Source organism: Nilaparvata lugens, chromosome 1, assembly GCF_014356525.2.
Source record: "Nilaparvata lugens isolate BPH chromosome 1, ASM1435652v1, whole genome shotgun sequence".
Taxonomy (NCBI): domain Eukaryota; kingdom Metazoa; phylum Arthropoda; class Insecta; order Hemiptera; family Delphacidae; genus Nilaparvata; species Nilaparvata lugens.
Window position 1 is genome coordinate 30,835,903 of NC_052504.1, and position 19,697 is coordinate 30,855,599.

The 19,697-nt window shown below is 35.2% G+C and overlaps 1 protein-coding gene across 2 annotated transcripts; it reads left to right on the top strand.

Moving 5' to 3' along the window:
- The first annotated feature begins 12,752 nt into the window (after positions 1 to 12,752).
- On the top strand, positions 12,753 to 19,413 carry LOC111052858 (extensin). 2 transcript variants are annotated; one of them, XM_022339663.2, is made up of 2 exons: positions 12,753 to 12,911; positions 17,864 to 19,413. In XM_022339663.2, exons 1-2 carry the CDS (start codon positions 12,894 to 12,896, stop codon positions 18,671 to 18,673), a joined length of 828 nt encoding a protein of 275 aa, XP_022195355.2. In that variant the 5' UTR covers positions 12,753 to 12,893; the 3' UTR covers positions 18,674 to 19,413. The 2 variants fall into 2 exon arrangements, with proteins under 2 accessions (XP_022195355.2, XP_039281386.1); XM_039425452.1 differs by lacking the exon at positions 12,753 to 12,911 and adding an exon at positions 14,513 to 14,666.
- Positions 19,414 to 19,697: the final 284 nt, after the last annotated feature.

Below are 19,697 nucleotides of genomic sequence, written 5' to 3' on the forward strand. Positions count from 1 at the left end.
TCGCCCCCCAGATCAGCCCTAGCTGCGGCTTCAACTCACCCCCTCATTCTTCCCCCCTCTAGAGCTGAAACCCTCAGTCACATGTCAACGTCGTCCATTGTGTCTTATTTACATTATCTCCCAGTGATTACCGACCGCCACAAAGCCGAAGGCATCTATCTACAGCCTCATTCACAGCCCTTCAACGTCACTTCTGCCTCCCTCACCCACAAAATCATCACCCATCATTATCTCTCACTCTCTCACTTTCTTCATATCACTCTATTATTCCTCTATCCCACTCTCTCTTCTCCTCGTCATTTACAAACACTCCTATGTTAACGACAAAGAATGCTTGTTGACAGAATAGAATGTGTCACCAATTGATGAAATTCCTAGCAGTGGATTTTAAACTTGACACAGTGAATTTCGACAAATAAACAGCGTGGTTCAAGTTGAATACTGAAAGAATACATCTGATAAGGTTTTTTGAGTTTGGGATTGAATTATTAACTTCGAAATATTCTGAAAAGAACTAACATATAATTCTAGTAAAGCTCGCTAGTCTCTAGTCAACATAGTTTGAATAAATAAATATGAATATGAGGAGAATATACAATAAGAAGATAAGTCATGGAAGACAAAATGTAGAGAGAAATCTTATGCTATCTTTCCCTATGATATAACTTGAAGATTTGATGGATCAAATTCATCCCTATATTCAGGAATGTTCTACAAAATATGTAATTTTAGTTCACTTGTATACGGTATGTACAAGGAGTGATCTTTATTCATCAAGCGCAAACTACACTCTATCTAAATGTGTTTCACTAATCACAAAATCTCATCTTAGCATACCCTATTATCTCATTTCAGCATCTTAGCATAAATCTGCAGTATCTTATAGTCCAGTCAACGAAAGAATATAGACGGAAAAGTTTGGAATACAATTTTCAACTTCACAGCTCTTTTAAGGAGGTGAGAGGATTAGCATATCAAAAGTCCTCACCCCTACCCCTTGTGCTAAAGGGATGAGGGTGGTTTGTATGTACAATTTTTTCATTTTTCGCATATATCTCGGAAACTATGCATCTAATGAACATTTGTATTACGTACAAAATTAAAGCTTACAAACTTACCAACAAGTTTTGTCTTTTACATTTTCCCCATATCTCTCATAGTTTCTGAGATATCCGCTCTTAAAAATGAGACATTTTTTGAAAAAACACTTCTGCGTCCAATTTTTTCATCTTTTCGGCCTTATAATTTTTGAACGATTGATGAAAAAAATCCTTGCTGATAGAGCATCAAATTATCTTCAATTTTATATATATTTTCACTATTTTACGCATCTCCCTACAACTTTTGCAGCAGTTTTAGTGTTGAGAGTGAAATTTTCTTTCCAGCAAAAATAGATCAGTTGACAATAAAATTTGGAGGGAATGTCTGGAACAAAATTTTCGACTTTGCAGCTTTGTTGAGACTAGTTTTGAGGTGAGCATATCAAAAAACGCAACCCCTACATCATGTGCTGAAGGGATGAGGGTGGTTTGAAAGTTGAATTTTCCACTTAGAAAAGTTCGAAAACAAACCACCCTCATCCCTTCAGCACATGATGTGGGGGTTGCGAATTTCTATATGCTCACCTCCAAACTAGTCTCAACAAAGCTGCAAAGTCGAAAATTTTGTTCCAAACATTCCCTCCAAATTTTATTGTTAACTGATCTATTGTTGCTGTTCAGAAAATTTTACTCTCAACACTAAAACTGCTGCAAAAGTTGTAGGGAGATGCGTAAAATAGTGAAAATATATAAAATTGGAGATAATTTGATGCTCTATCAGCTCATAATCAGCAAGGATTTTTTTCATCAATCGTTCAAAAATTATAAGGCCGAAAAGATGAAAAAATTGGAGGCAGAAGTGTTTTTTCAAAAAATGTCTCACCTTCAAGAGCGGATATCTCAGAAACTATGAGAAATATAGAAAAAATGTATGGGACAAAACTTGTTGGCAAGTTTGTAAGCTTCAATTTTGCTCAGAATACAAATGTTCATAAGATGCATAGTTTCCGAGATATATATGCGAAAAATGAAAAAATGGTTCTTTCAAACCACCCCCACCTCTTTAGCACAGGGGGTAGGGGTGAGGACTTTTGATATGTTAATCTTCTTACCATCCTTAAAAGAGCTGTGAAGTTGAAAATTGTGTTCCAAACTTTCCTCTCTATACCTTTATTTAAGCATTCGTTGCCTGGACTATTAGCTGAAATTGCCGAATCCATATGTGAATTCAGAATACTCGTAATTATATGGATGTTATTGAACCTGTATGTACTTGATTTGATAAGTGATTATTTTGCTGGTTTAAAGTTGGGGCTAGCTTGCCAATGCTAACAGTTTGACTAGTACTGCAGAAAGTCAGTAGAAAGCGCCTGATCAAACGTGACTGCAAAAAATATATTTTCGCGTATGCAGGGTTGCATACATTAAAATTGAAGGGGTAAATACACATCATTGAAGAGTTTCAAGTTGACGTTCTAAAATAGACGTTCCACTATAGTGAGGTCCACGTTATAATGGGAGAGGAGAAAGATAGAAGAACAAAGTTGCCGATCCTCTGTCTTGTCAATGCCTCCTATGGAGGGTAACTGATACCAGTTTATTGATGTAATATTAACAATGTTCATTCTGTTTTAAAATATACAATTATATTTTATCAAGCAAAAAATTATATTTTTCAATGATTTCATAATTAGTTTTCATAATCAAAATTACATATTTTGTTAATTAATAATATTTCTACATTGTTTAAAAACGATCTGGCAACAGAGCAAAGCGAGAAAGAGATAGCGCTATCCACCTTGTTGAATGATAGACAAGGATAGCAAGCAATACAATAAATTGCTAATCAAACTCTGCCATTATAACATGAAACATGTGGACGGTCACTTGAACCTGTAACGTGTTGAAGTATGTGTTTACACAGTTCAAGTACATGCTCCCGGTAATCTGTCTCGAGTAACAATATTGCTTACTTGTCGTGACGAAATTTTACTCAGTATTACTGAGTAACTAAGTAGCCTCGAGTAACTGTTTACTGTTTGAATGATACTCAGTTTTCTACCATCGAGATATTATCATTAAAAATGTTTTACATCATGGATTTAGCAATAATATCTTCATAGACATAGACCGTGGGCTAATAACCTTTTCTGAAAATCCACTGTACCCACCTACAAATGTAAGGGCCGAAATACATGAGGCGTTTTTTTTTTTAGATGAGTCTGCACGGCACGAAAAGACAGGGAACTATAATGAGCTGATTCTCGATACGCCTACTCAATCAGCCAATCGGAGAGCTTCCTGTCCTGTTGTGCCCTACTGACTCATGTAGAGAAACGCCTCGTGTGATTCAGCCCCAACAAGCATTCAACTAACAGATTCTTGGCTTTTTTGGAGTCCATATGCAACAGGACGAGCAGGTTATCAACTTTATTTGTAACTTTGAGTTGCAAGGTATCTTGTTCACTAAATTCTCAGCTCTCTTTGTAATTTACCTCTTTTGCTTCAAGATTTAGACTTTCGTTCGTGAAATGATCTAACCGTCTCCCATTTTTCCCGATAGCCATGTTTTGATAAACAAGCTGAAATAAAGACGAGATCAAGTTGAATAGATTATTGTCAAGCTTATGAGCGGTATGTGAATATTGATAAAACTATTCAAAAAATAATAGCTATTATTTCAAAATTAAAGTGTGATTTTAGAGCGCATTGAATATCAAGCGAATGCTCCGAGTCACAAGAGAAACTATTGAATTCATTGATGATAATAATTGTCATTACAGTCTGAATCCAGCATATGTGATGCTCTAAATAATGTATCAAGAATTGAAGTGGTAAACTATTTTTTTCAATATTACAAGTGTTTTATCGAAATCGAGTTCTACACGAGCTCATGAGTTATAACTTATTTCAAGTTTAATACATATAGTTTTACACATTTCAGATCTTTTAAAAACAAACAAACATTCCATGTCCATAAAATTTCAACTTGCGTCTTTATTAATATTCATCTTCTCTGTATGTTTTTCTGTAAATGACTTCTCTATGATATTTATGCTTGTAGCTGGTGCGTGGATGATGATAATGTTAAAAGAATAGCTTATGTATATTTGTACATACATGCGATGCGGGTAGAAATAACAACCATTCGCACAAATACATTTCAAACTCTAATTAAAGTGGAATAGTTGAACATGAATTGAATTGAAATTAATCGTTTCACACATAGGTACTTCCAAGTCAAGAATAAGAGTATAAACTTAAATTTTGAAATCCTTTGATTGATAAACGGAACCATATAGGACTTTCGGAAAAAACCTTACAAAAAATTTCAACAATTTCGGAATATGTTCAAGAACATACATTTAAGCATTTTTAAGATAGTCCTTTCGGGGTTTAAGGTCTATGATCATACTTAGGTCATCATATTATGGGGGAAGCACTAATTTGACAATCCCCTAGTCAATATACTGTAGCGAAAAATAAACTACGCTATCTAATTATCATCATTATCATAGGTAATAGTTATAATTGTATTTTCTAGATGAATCATAATATAGTTTCAAAATTTGTTCATTGAAGATGAATATTTCCTTCGTAAAGAGGAGATTTGAACTATTGAAAATTAAGAGGAACATGACAATTTTTACTCAGAGTGGCAAAGTTGAGAATATCCGACACTGGGTTCAGCCTTGAGCTTTCCTTGAGACAACGAACGTGCAATATGCACTGTGACTCATGGGTTGCGCAGAGGAATGTGCAAATGAGAAATTTGACTGGCTATTGCGAAAGAATCAGCCGATTATTATGCGATTATCCAGTAATTTGCGAGATTAAGACCGATCAGGAGTTCAAAGTATTCAAGGTTGTTGACAGGTGAGGCGCTGACTGGAGGGTCGGATCGCTTCCTGGACGTTGATCATCCTAGATTATTGTTTTTGTTGGTTGCAGCCAATTTGGCCAGTTGGCATTGGCATTGTCAGAGCGGGAAGTGACCCTCGAAACGAAGCAGGGACTTGAAGGCGCACTCTGCCACGCCTAGACATTTTTTTGTATAAACTGCCAAATTCAACATTTATTTATTATGTTTTAGGTATTGTCGTCAATTCTCAAGATTTCAGTGATTTTCCTATGTGAATTGGACTCATGAAGTTTATCGATCTCAATAATGATCATTCTCTTTATTAGATTGTAAGCAGAATTTACTAGCAGTTCTGTGAACAGTAGACCTCACGCAGTTTTCTCATCCACAAGTATCTGATGTCACCTGTTCCCCGGCTTCTCCAGACATCTGTGTAATGCATGCAATGAATAATCCACTTGTCAGCTGATTGATTATGAATAATTCTATAGTCGGATTAATCCTATCTTCAGAGTAGATAATTATAATATCGGAGTATGGAGGAAATTGCTTTTTCTTTCATATTATCCTAAAAATGCAAAATTTCAAAAAACCTTGTGTATACATCGACGCGCAGTTAAAAAAGGCATGTATACTATACGCATTCATTGATTCCTGCCAAATCTCATAGAGTTCTATGAACGCGTTTGGCCGTAAATGCGTTACATACATACAGACAGACGAAAGAAAATCTGAGTTAAAACATAGGCCTCACTCACTACGTTCGGTCAACAATGTTATTTTTTGTAATTTACGTAACTTTTTCAAATCAAGTATACAGTGTTCAGGACAGTCCTTGGAAGGTAGATTGCTTATGACCAGCTGATTCTCAGAATTCAACTTCATTTTTTCTTGGTGGTCCAGACAGAATCCATTGTATCGGTTGGCCTTCAGTCTAGCCGGACTGACTAATCTTACATTATCATCCCCAATCACTGTACTAAATTTACTTCAGGTCTATTCATCTCATAACACTTCGTAGAGCAAACTCTGAACCAAATTGCATATCAACCATACAGGTGACGTTCACAATTTTTATTGAGTTATAGTACATTTTGAACGTATAACACATTTACATGGCTTTATGTTGACGATGGAACATTTCGTTGCTCATGAAAATGTGTTCATCCATTTATTTATTATTCCATTGATTCATTCATATTGAAAATCTACTACTCGATTATACAGTGGGAATGTAGCAGAACGTGATGACCGTTTTCCATCTGTTCCTTCTCGAGTTATCATGTAACGTACGATAGACACGTAATAGACACGTATAATACATTTGTATGTTTGTGAATTTGCCTAGCTTTGTCAAGTGACGACTACACATACATAGTACACAAAGACACATACGAAAACCATATATTGAATCATATGTGAGTGGACTTTAATAAAAATACTGAATATGAGTACGATATCTATAGCGACTTGGGGAGTTTCGACTTTGTTGAATAATATTTACTATTTTCCTCATCCATTGAAACCACCAAGCTGCAAGAAACTATATTTTCAACTGATGTTAGCAATATCGATTTCACAGTTTAGTAGTCGATAATGAGGTAGTAATAGGAAAAATAAAAGAATGGAGCTTCATTGTTGTATACTATCATGCCTGGAAACAAATAAAAAGGAATTGTTTCATTTCAGTTCATTGAGGATCTTGAAGAAGTGGCGTTCAAAAAAGCTCGATTTTTGTTCTGGAATGTACTTGGTAGATTATTTTCATAGCTGATTTAAACCTGACACCGGTATTGTGAAACTGTGGAACATATTATAAATCTATAATTGGAGCTGAGACTCACTAGTCCAGATAATGAAGATTGTTAACTTGAATCTAGTCACATGGTTCAAGGTAATTTTTCATTTTCAGTTTCAAGTAAAATGAAGCTTCACGCTTGACATTAAAAAGAGGACTGTTCCTAATGAAGCGAAAATTTCTTGAGATCAATCTCAAGTGCATTTAGTTTCCCATTCATATTGTAATAAGAATCAAGTTCAATGTGCAAATTTACGATTTAGTTGCTTTGAGAGCTTGAATGTTGCAACGTAGATGAAAGTGCAGCCTACATCCTGCATGTTATTACTGTATTACCTTTGCTCTTGGTTCTAGAAGGTCATGCTGGAGTTCGATTAAGTTGTGGTTGTAGTTGCACTTGCATTAATCAGCCAATGAGAAGAAAAGATAATCTGTCAAGATTTCTATCCGATGGCATAGGATCACATCACATGAGTTCAATATCCTCTTACATCAGAGTCTCATCAATACATATCACAATATTGTAATTTATCAGAACATTTATCAGGATATAGAACATCCTCTATCAGAAAATAGAGAAATATATTCTATTAGGATTGTGATCTATTCTTAAGATTTATCTATGTGAATTAAACTCATCAAATTCATATATATCTGAATAATAAACATTCCCTTCATTAGATCCCAGAATTTCTTATAATCTCGTTGTAATTTTTTAAAATCAAGTAGCCTATGTAGTGTTCAGGACAGTCCTTGGAAGGTAGATTGCTTGTGACCAGCTGATTTTGAGGATTCAACTTCTCTTTCTTGATGGTCCAGAATCAACTATTACTTCAGGTATATTCCATCTCATCACACTTTGTAGAACAAACTACAAAGACCTAATGACCTAAACCCGATTGCACATCAATCATGCAGCAATGACGTACTTTATTGAGTTATAGTAGTCTACATTTTAAACATTATAACAGGCACTGTGAACCTTAAACTGTGCCATATTACATGAGATTTTGAACATAATAAAGTTTAGTCGTCCTTCAAGTACAGATTTCAACTGTATTCTGAAAGATTGAGTACAGCATTTGTGGTGAAAATGTAAAAAAATCTGGTGTGGCGCACTCAACAGCTTTCCTTGCCGTTATGAAAATTGATCACCTGACGCTAGTGTTCCCGCGCATCTCAAGTCTACTATTCAAAGATTTGATCCAGCTGGTGACAGGGCAATAACGCTAGAGCAAAGACCTTAAAGATATATTTAAGGTCTTTGCGCTAGAGATCCACGAGGTCTGCAATCTCTTCATAGTGAATCATTTTTTTAATAGAATCAACAGTTGCCAACAGTTTGCAATTGGATAATCACATTTTCTCCAATTTCGAGCTTATTTTTAATTTTAAGTGAAAATGTTACTGAACATTAATTGTAGAGATTCTCATGCTCAATCTTTTCCCTTCGAAAATTTTCGTTTAAATCGTATCTGAAGCCTGATATTTGGGAATCTAAAATCAAACTTTGCATAGATGGGGCGGAGCTCCTGAAATTTTTACAGATATGGGACTTGTGGCAGTTGATAGAGCTTGTCGATGACTATTTCAGCTATAACTTTAATCAAAATCGTTGGAGCCGTTTTCGAGAAAATCGCGAAAGACCCTGTTTTTGACAACATTTTCGCCATTTTAGCCGCCATCTTGTATCGCATTTGATCGAAATTGTTCGTGTCAAGTCCTTATATTGTAAGGACTATACGTTCCAAATTTCAAGTCATTCCGTTAACTGGGAGATGAGATATCGTGTACACACACACACACACACACACACACACACATACCAATACCCAAAAACCACTTTTTTGGACTCAGGGGACCTTGAAACGTATAGAAATTTAGAAATTGGGGTACATTAATTTTTTTCGAAAGCAATACTTTCCTTACCTCAGCTAGACTGAGCTAATTCAGCATTTATAATCTAAAGAACAACCTTTATTTATGTGGCCATTACAATCAGCAAAACAATATTATTTGATAGCTCATTCTTATTTCGAAGTATTGGACCCCATAAAAATGGTAAAATCCACTATTTATTATTATACGGAATTGCAAAAAAATTATCTCCATGGCCCTGCCAATACTGGAAATCATAATTATTATTCTTCAATGTGCTTCAATGATTAACTCCCTTATTGCTATGAAGTTTTCGTATATCTCTTCATTTGATTCTATTTATTAATTATTCAATATGGTTGAATCTGTTAACATGATTATAAAGAAATGGTAGCATATCCTGTAGGTGAAGGCTAATGAAAGTAACAATTGCATACATAACAATACTTGGCACTAAAGCTCGCCTGTACAATAGGGGCATAATCAGTGTAAGAATGTTTGATAAATGCATCGACATTTTGAGCAGATAAAAATAGACCGAACTTGAACTTGATTGCAACTGGATCTATTGCGGTTACTGTTATAACCTTGGTACAGGTACAACTGAGTCAATGCAGGACAGTTATATTTAAGAGAATTAAAAATGGTTGTCACAATAAATTCATCGTAGAAGCATGATACTATTATTTATATGATCAATAATGCTTTTGGAATATTCTCCCTTCATACTCCCAAAAAATGCAATACCGGTAGCCGAGATGAGAATCTTAGTTGAGAGCGGGTATCTCATTGCTTTTTGTAAAAATCAATCATAAATCAAGGAAAGTTTTTTCAGCTTGAACAAAATTCAACACTTGAACAACTGGAACAACTCTCTACATTGCATAGTATGTTCTCGTCTAAATTTATACTATGCAATGTAGAGAGTTATTCCAGTTGTTCAAGTGTTGAATTTTGTTTTAAATTAAGTGTTGAAATTATTTTATTGAAAGACGTTTCTTAAAAACATTATAATTCACTCTGAATATTTTATCGTGCATCAGTGTAACTAGTAGTTCTGTGAACAGTAGACCTCGCGCTCAGTAAGTTACATTGACCAGTTGTTATGTCTTCTCAAAAATAAATTTATCAATTTAAAATGTTTAGAAAAATTCCTAAATAAACATAGAGCTTTCTGTCCTATCGTACCGTGACGTGTCGTCCCGGAATGTGAGTGTGACCGCTGTTATCGGGTCTGGCTGCCGTCGATACGCCAATCCAATCAACCCATCAGAGAGCATTCTGTGTTGTCGTGTTGGCGGAAAATCGGTGTGTTGAAATTAACAAAATAAACTACCATAATGCTGATTTCCTAAAAACTTAATTTCTCACTTTTCATGATTTTAGAAATCAATTTATTTTCAATAATATTTGTTGCAATTTTAATCATCAGATTGAAAAAGAAAAATGTAAAAAAAAATCCATCAATAACTCCAAACTCCAAACTAGAATCATGGCCTCAGCTTATGGAAAGACAAAGACAACACAGAATGTTCTCTGATGGGTTGAAAAGATACATTTTCAAGATGTTCAATGTTTTTGAATGGGTATTATTATAGTCTACTAGACAACTGATTTATGATGAATAATTCTAAAGTATGATTTTTACGGTAATATTGACGTTTAAAGGAGACTCCTTTTCCTTTTGTATTATCCTTAAAATGCAAAATTTCAAAAAACCGTATGTATACGTCGACGCGAAATTCAAAAAGGAACATACCTGTCAAATTTCATGAAAATCTATTGCTGCGTTTCGCTGTAAATGTGGAACATGAATATAAACATAAAGAGAAATGCAAAACCGTCGACTTCAATCTTAGACCTCACTTCGCTCAGTCAATAATGTTCATAATTTTAATTTTCACATCCCATTTTTAATTTCATTTTTAATGTCTGGTATAGTTGAACTACATGATAACCCTCTTCAATATTATATCCTGATCTGGGCACGACATTTGACACGAATGAAGAAAGTAAAGTTTTCTAATAACGCCATTCATGCAGCTATATAATATACGTTCTTCTCCTTATGTACATCCATTAATTTCATGTGAAATTGAACCCTGAAATTCAGTGATTGATATTATAGCGTCTATACGGATGAACGAGCACAAACCAATCATATCAACATCATCGAATCAACATCAACATCAATCGTCATCTCAAGCTTCAGAGAGCTTTATTATCATTCGATAAATTTCGGTAACCTTCAACCGGAAAGTAATTTCATGTGCGAAACAATTCCCTAAATTTGAAATATTCAAATCATAAATAAAGTATCATGATCTTGATGTTGTATCATGATCCATTCAATGTTTAATTTATCATGATATTAATATGTTTTCGAAAGTAATCGAGCTATTCTAATAAATTTATGATTGTGATACGATTTCAATCCATTTAATCCTGGCTAGCAGGTAACCTGTGCTCCGCAAGGATCTGTTTAAAACACAAATAGATTGAATTTGATAAAACTGAAAACTTGTACTGAAATCTTGAAGAACTGAAAGTAGGCCTATAACCATTCTCAGTATATTAAAAATCTATTTACAAAATTTCAAGGTAGTAAGTTAAGTAGCTCAGACGTGGTGATGTGTCATTCGTTTATTTCTTATTCCGTGCATGTAGCCTATAATTCTTTTCTCTATAATATAGAAGATAAATAATACAACCCCTTAACACCCCCCCACAACCAAGAAGATTTGTTCAACAGGTTTCAGATTTCAAAGACGGCGTCTGCACCTGCCCCTGTGGGTAACCCTAATTACAATATTGATAAAAGTAGGTTTAAGAATTAATTTTTCAGGTTTTGATTGATTCAGTCGCATGTATACGACTGTATATCGAAGTAATACGTGTTTACGAAGTGAAAACTATAATTTTGCATATACTGAGCTCTCAATTATGTTCCTCTTTCTGAACGAGCGTTAGCGAGTTCTTTATTATGACTCAAGTCGTTGTCCGTCTGTGTGTATGTTCAACAATAACTTTTGAAAGACTTGATTAATCTGCTTCAAATTCTAATCAAATATTCTTCGAACCTTTTTACAGATCACGTTGTTGGACAATAAAATGTATTGAATCCTTCGTCCTTTTCCTGGATAAAACAAATAAAATTGAAAGTACATAAGAAAAGATTGTGTGATTTATTATTCAGTCAGCTGGAGTAACCTATTCATTGCATGAAATTCATTCATAACATCAGCTGAGGCTCTTTTGGGAGCTATCACACAGACAGGCATGCGCTGACACATGACTTCAGCTTGTCAATATACAACATAATTTACAACTCTTACATCACAAACTGAAACGGTTTGAGATATCAATGTGCGGTTTCCGACATTCATTTTCTCTTGGAACTCTGTATCGAAATCATGTATCGGGTTATCACCTTAAAAATATATTATTTAAAAAAATGAATTTGGATTTATATGAGAGACCAAAATATTGATGTGATTTTTGAAAAGTATTTTTTAATTTCAATAGGATCCCCAATGAAACCTAATTATTCTAGTGGGAAAAAATATTGAGCTGTTTCCATAATTTTCACCAACTCTGTATAATTGAAAGTTGCGGATTTCAAAGATACAATACAACAGTTCATGAGCGATTTTTCCAACCCAGGGGGTCACTAGTTTATTTCTAAATGATCATGACTCAAAATTATCATTCCTTATATCAATATTGACAATTATTAGTCTCCATACACAACATACACAGAACCAATCATCGTCGATTGACAGGGAAAGATGATCAACTTGGAATACGATTAGCATCAGTGAGACACCCTTACGACGATTATCTTCGTGGTTGCATGAATTTATGAAAATTCACCAGAGTCTTTTGAATGTTCGTGAATACGACGATTAGCTTCGTGATGATCGACGAGGGGTTGCACAGTACAGTACGGTAATCATGAAAATTCACCGGCCAAGAGATGGCTTCTCAATTTCTTGGTCCACAATTTCCGTAAACAGTCCACGAGCTCAACAATGGATGAACGGAGTGTCTTCTTGTGGAGAAAATGTGTCGATGCCAGGAATCGGGAGGGTCGCTTGCAGGAGGAGAAGTGGAGGAGGAAGCCGTGGTGGACAAGGAATGCCGGCCTTGCTCCCAAGGCAAGCCGCCATCCACAGTCCGCTTCTATATATAAAAGTAATGGAGGACTTAATTTCAATCCGCTTATCACCAGCAGAAACAGTTTCTGCTGACCACACCGACTCCGGCTCTTGACACGCTGATTGCACTCTCTGTAGCAGCGGAACTCACTGCAAACATGCACCGGTATAGTTTTGTAAGTACCAACACACATTGTCATATCACTCATTATTTGTACTTATTACTGTAATAATAAAGTCCATTCCCATATATGACAACATATAACGTTTGAAAAATCGTCAATTGAATGACCACTATTACAAGTAGTATGGCCACACTTACTCCACTACTCTTCACTTCTCAAACTGTCCTACCCGTAACAGTGTTTGTAGGAGAATGATAATTTTCAACTCAACATGCACAAGTTAGTATTTGAAGATTCACTGTTTGCACTGGTTTAAGTTTTGTTGGTATCTTCTAGTAAAATATTTATCATATCTTATATTATTATTCGAATAAACATCTCCTCACTTTTCAAACTGTCCTACGCTAAACAGTACTTTGAGGAGAATAATCTCCAACTCAACATATTTAAATAGTTCAGTAGTGAGAGGGTATCATATTATCTTCATTATTATATAATTTTGCTTTCTATTATCATCATGGTTACTATTATTTGTACTTATTTATCCTCGTGTTTCCCTCATTATATGGTGAGATTAATTCCTCATTCAGTACATACATAACTCACGTATTGACTTCTGCATGCATTTTTATTGAATAGTTCTGAGCCCAAGCATGTTGTGCATCAGCACAATTTCAATAATAATGATGAAGATGAAGATTAATGGAAATTTGAAATCAATGAAACAGTCGAAATACGAGTAACGATGCATGACGGTACCCTATATACTAAAATTGTTAAACCAAAAGTGTTAAAATTGCATGCAGCTCTCATCGATAACTTTCCATGACTTATTTTCATTCTCAAATTTGTACGAGATTTGTTCTTGCATTTGTACGACTATTAATAGAATTATAAACTCTAATGATATTTTTGCATTGTATTCCACATACTATTCTGTTATTTTTTCATATTTATAAATAATGTATTCCAAATGATAAACTATCTTTCTTATTGAATGGAACAGAGGAAAGGGCATTTCAAATTTTCTTATTCCTAGCCATCTAGTTATAGCTCATCTGAGAGCTGAGAAACATTATAGTCATCTGAAAGCTCCAATATTTTCCAAAACTCATCTATTCCATGTACAGAATTGTATTCATAGAAGAAAGTAATATAAAGGAAATTAAAAAGCTCAATGTTACAAAAACTAAAGAGCAATAACCAATTCATCCAACAAATATGGCAGAATCTACCGTTCCGGAAGTGAATACATTGTGAGCACTAAGTTGTTAAGTATCATTGTAGAGTGACAAGTAAGGCCAATAGAGTTATTTATTGCTTATGTAAGTATTGGGGAAAATTCACCAGAGTCTTTGAATGTTCGTGAATACGACGATTAGCTTCGTGATGATCGACGAGGGGTTGCACAGTACAGTACGGTAATCATGAAAATTCACCGGCCAAGAGATGGCTTCTCAATTTCTTGGTCCACAATTTCCGTAAACAGTCCACGAGCTCAACAATGGATGAACGGAGTGTCTTCTTGTGGAGAAAATGTGTCGATGCCAGGAATCGGGAGGGTCGCTTGCAGGAGGAGAAGTGGAGGAGGAAGCCGTGGTGGACAAGGAATGCCGGCCTTGCTCCCAAGGCAAGCCGCCATCCACAGTCCGCTTCTATATATAAAAGTAATGGAGGACTTAATTTCAATCCGCTTATCACCAGCAGAAACACTTTCTGCTGACCACACCGACTCCGGCTCTTGACACGCTGATTGCACTCTCTGTAGCAGCGCAACTCACTGCAAACATGCACCGGTATAGTTTTGTAAGTACCAACACACATTGTCATATCACTCATTATTTGTACTTATTACTGTAATAATGAAGTCCATTCCCATATATGACAACATATACCGTTTGAAAAATCGTCAATTGAATGACCACTATTACAAGTAGTATGGCCACACTTACTCCACTACTCTTCACTTCTCAAACTGTCCTACCCGTAACAGTGTTTGTAGGAGAATGATAATTTTCAACTCAACATGCACAAGTTAGTATTTGAAGATTCACTGTTTGCACTGGTTTAAGTTTTGTTGGTATCTTCTAGTAAAATATTTATCATATCTTATATTATTATTCGAATAAACATCTCCTCACTTTTCAAACTGTCCTACGCTAAACAGTACTTTGAGGAGAATAATCTCCAACTCAACATATTTAAATAGTTCAGTAGTGAGAGGGTATCATATTATCTTCATTATTATATAATTTTGCTTTCTATTATCATCATGGTTACTATTATTTGTACTTATTTATCCTCGTGTTTCCCTCATTATATGGTGAGATTAATTCCTCATTCAGTACATACATAACTCACGTATTGACTTCTGCATGCATTTTTTATTGAATAGTTCTGAGCCCAAGCATGTTGTGCATCAGCACAATTTCAATAATAATGATGAAGATGAAGATTAATGGAAATTTGAAATCAATGAAACAGTCGAAATACGAGTAACGATGCATGACGGTACCCTATATACTAAAATTGTTAAACCAAAAGTGTTAAAATTGCATGCAGCTCTCATCGATAACTTTCCATGACTTATTTTCATTCTCAAATTTGTACGAGATTTGTTCTTGCATTTGTACGACTATTAATAGAATTATAAACTCTAATGATATTTTTGCATTGTATTCCACATACTATTCTGTTATTTTTTCATATTTATAAATAATGTATTCCAAATGATAAACTATCTTTCTTATTGAATGGAACAGAGGAAAGGGCATTTCAAATTTTCTTATTCCTAGCCATCTAGTTATAGCTCATCTGAGAGCTGAGAAACATTATAGTCATCTGAAAGCTCCAATATTTTCCAAAACTCATCTATTCCATGTACAGAATTGTATTCATAGAAGAAAGTAATATAAAGGAAATTAAAAAGCTCAATGTTACAAAAACTAAAGAGCAATAACCAATTCATCCAACAAATATGGCAGAATCTACCGTTCCGGAAGTGAATACATTGTGAGCACTAAGTTGTTAAGTATCATTGTAGAGTGACAAGTAAGGCCAATAGAGTTATTTATTGCTTATGTAAGTATTGGGGGAAATACAGTAGAGCTGATGTAAATGTTCTTACACACTATAATGAAACTAATCTTAAACTGGTAAAAAATTGTTTTAAATTTTCTAAATTGTAAAGAATGTGACTTCTCTTTCGATAAATCTCATTGGAAATTCGAACTATATTACGGAGATAACGAGATTGAAATCGTCGAACTTCAGATTTCTGGTGAGGGGAGGGTAGATTAGCTAGCATGAATCATGAGGCATGATTTTTGAAACATGGTAATCCTATCACAAATCTTAATATAGCTCTTTATAGACATGGACTTGAATATTATGTAGCCTATGAAATTTTATTCATGTTTTATTCTCTGGGTACATTATACGTCTTGCTTTTCATGAAATATTAAATTTTTCATTATTTCAACTTTTGGCGGTGTACAACTGACATTATTTGGATCACTTCCCCAATCCTATCATTTTTTGCGTAGGCTACTTACAACCCATTTACTGTCATGAAGTTGTATTCTGGTTTATCTAGCTTCAATACTGCTATTCATCACATGCCAATAAATTCATTCAGAAACTTAATCATCTATAACTACTTCAAACTATGAGTATCAACAAACGTTTTAACTTGTGTTGGAACAAGATATTGAATGTCAAGTTCTTGGCTCTTGCTGGATAGAATACCAAATTCAATTTTCAAATCAGAACGCTTGAGAATAGAAGTGATACCTGCACAAGTTATAAGGGAAGTTAATTAGTTAATTGGACGAATTACATCAGTGTAACGGACTAGGCTAACCGTTGTCTTCGCCATACTTGATAAACAGGTTATTAGTAATCTCGCACTCAAGCCGCAGCACTTAACATCTAACAGCGGTCTTATTAAATTTAATGAAACCACTAACAAGGAACTGAATGACTCAATTCTTACGTAGTAACTTAGTGGAATGTTTTTATGGTTTCTCTTTCAACGGGTCTCTCACTCACGCTCTATATCACGTCCTCACCACTCACTCGCCCTCTCTCTTTTGACTCCTAATAAAGCACTCAATTTAGCATTAATCAAGGGCACACTATATTTCCTTTTGTTTTTTGCAAATCCAACTATGGTTTGACTGTATCTATAAAACAGCTTCGAATTGGCATCAACAACTTTTTCAATCACGATCATCTTTTCTTTTATTAACAGAAGCTAGCCTACTGGAGCCACATTATTTTATAACAGATCCAATTTAAATTCTTCACAAAAAGAATGAAAATGCTTCAGTTCCTTTCCCTTCCAGTTTTGGGTGTACAAAATAATGTAATCTTGTAATCTGTTATCATACATCCTAGATGGCACAATAGTCATCATCATCGATTTATTTCAATTTTCAACCTTCTACTCGCTTTACAGTTTTGCAAATCATATTTTTGGAGTTCATATTCTGGACAGAATCTATTAATTTGTTTTATCAACTCATTAGATTTTCTGATTTTTTACTATAATAATTGTCTATGGACTCAAATTTAACAAGGAAAAACTATATCATGGTGGAAAGCCATTTTTTCCCACTACTGTTTGAATGTAATTGAATTTCATGACTTCAAAGTTCAAGTCGTACCCAAGAGTTGATTCTACTTTGAAAGAATGATATGACGAGAGTCTTACTTCAACGTTTTTGATAGACCCATATGTACGAGTGAACCTGATGGATTTTATACTTTTGTTCAATTTCGCCTATTCATTAAATAGGAAGTCATTCTATTTGAGAGTTTGATTATGTGTTATCGAAAGCAATACTTATACATTATTAATAAATAACTGGTATAATATATTATTTCATTTATATTATTTAATATAATATTATGACACCAACAGTTATCATCGATTTATTTTATTAAATTCTGTAAAACATGACTCGACTAGATTTCTAATTTGAATGGTTTTGTTTGTTCAGTTGATAGTTGCTGCCCTAGCGGCTCTATCGTCAGCGCAATACCAGAAGGCAAAGGACGCAGCCATCCTGAGCGATGCGCGCTACCTGACCGGAGACGGCCAGTTCGGCGCCGCCTACTCGCAGGAGGACGGAGTTGAGTTCAAGGAGGAGTCGGACGGTGAGGGAAACCGTCGCGGGTCCTACAGCTACGTCGACCCCAGCGGCCAGCGTCGCACCGTCACCTACACTGCCGGAAAGAATGGATTCCAGGCAACCGGCGACCATCTCCCCCAGGCCCCCCCTGCGCCTCCCCAGCCCGCCCCCCGTCCATCATACACCCCTCTGCCCCAGTACAACCCTCCTGAGGAGTCCTGGAACACCCCTGCACCCGCCTGGAACCAGCCCACTCCTGCTCCCCAGCAGTGGAACCCTCCCCAGCAGCAGTCATGGAACACTCCCGCTCCTGCTCCCCAATGGAACCCCCCTGCACCCCAGCAGCAGCAGTGGAACCCTCCCCCCCAGCAGCCCCAGTACAACCCTCCTGAGGAGTCCTGGAACACCCCTGCACCCGCCTGGAACCAGCCCACTCCTGCTCCCCAGCAGTGGAACCCTCCCCAGCAGCAGTCATGGAACACTCCCGCTCCTGCTCCCCAATGGAACCCCCCTGCACCCCAGCAGCAGCAGTGGAACCCTCCCCCCCAGCAGCCCCAGTACAACCCCCCCGCACAACAGTGGACCACCACCCCCGCTCCCCACAGGTTCTACCCTCCAGGCAAGCTCAGCCTCAACAGGTCACCCGACGGTTTCAGTTATACTTTTAGCAAAAACTAGGTTCTCTTTTCAAATTGTTAACTAATTTTATGATAATTAATTTAAAAATTAAAAAATTTCAAAAATTCCAATTCAAATGTGTCTTATTGCATAAATAATCAAATTCAAAGACCACCCTTAATAAACATTAACTTAAATCGAAAACAGATGCATTTGAATAAACAAATAGATATTTATGACCATATCTAAATAATAAATCCATTTATCAGTGATTAATTTAGGTAGAACAATGTTCATTTTCAACAGAACTGAAATTATTTGCTCAATTTCTATTTGTTAAAAAAAAATTATTTTGAGAATTTGAGTCAAAGGATTTTTTTAATTTTCAAGGTATTCTTTTTAATTTTTTAATCTTCAAGTTAATCCTGGCTGGAATGATTATTTTTTTAATAGATTCTTACCTATCTTTTTATAATTGTTCCTTATAATAATTCCTCTCACAAGAATCTTTTTATAAATAATTTATAACAAAGAATTATTCTTAAACGGGATTCGTGGCATTATTAGTATATAATGAAATCGCTTGTTAGATTCCAAAATGGAAGTTATTACCAGGAATACTGCTTGATTCGCTCTTTTTTGTTGCTGTCTCACTTTTCAAAATCAGTAAAATTTAAGTTTTGAATCGCTGTTTATCATAATATGTTCTTAAAACATACTACTTAGCACAAAAACTAAGTTGAATAAATGAGACTGATTTGAAATTTGTACAGTAGATATTAAATACTATGAGAAGATTATAAGTTTGTTTCGACTGTGTTTTATTTCGAATATAGCTCCGCTAATAATAATACCGCTGAACTAATACCGCTCTACAATTTACAGTTATAATGTAGGCTTTTTGCTAATTCCAAGATGGATACTATTTTCTATCATGATGGAGTATTTCAAACATTCTATAAGATGTCAAAATAATCTTCTGCAAAAATAATTTATAAATTTTCAGAAAAACATCTCAACAATGTTCTTTACAATAATCATGACCATATAATTATTATGACACTTCATAATCATTTGACTAACG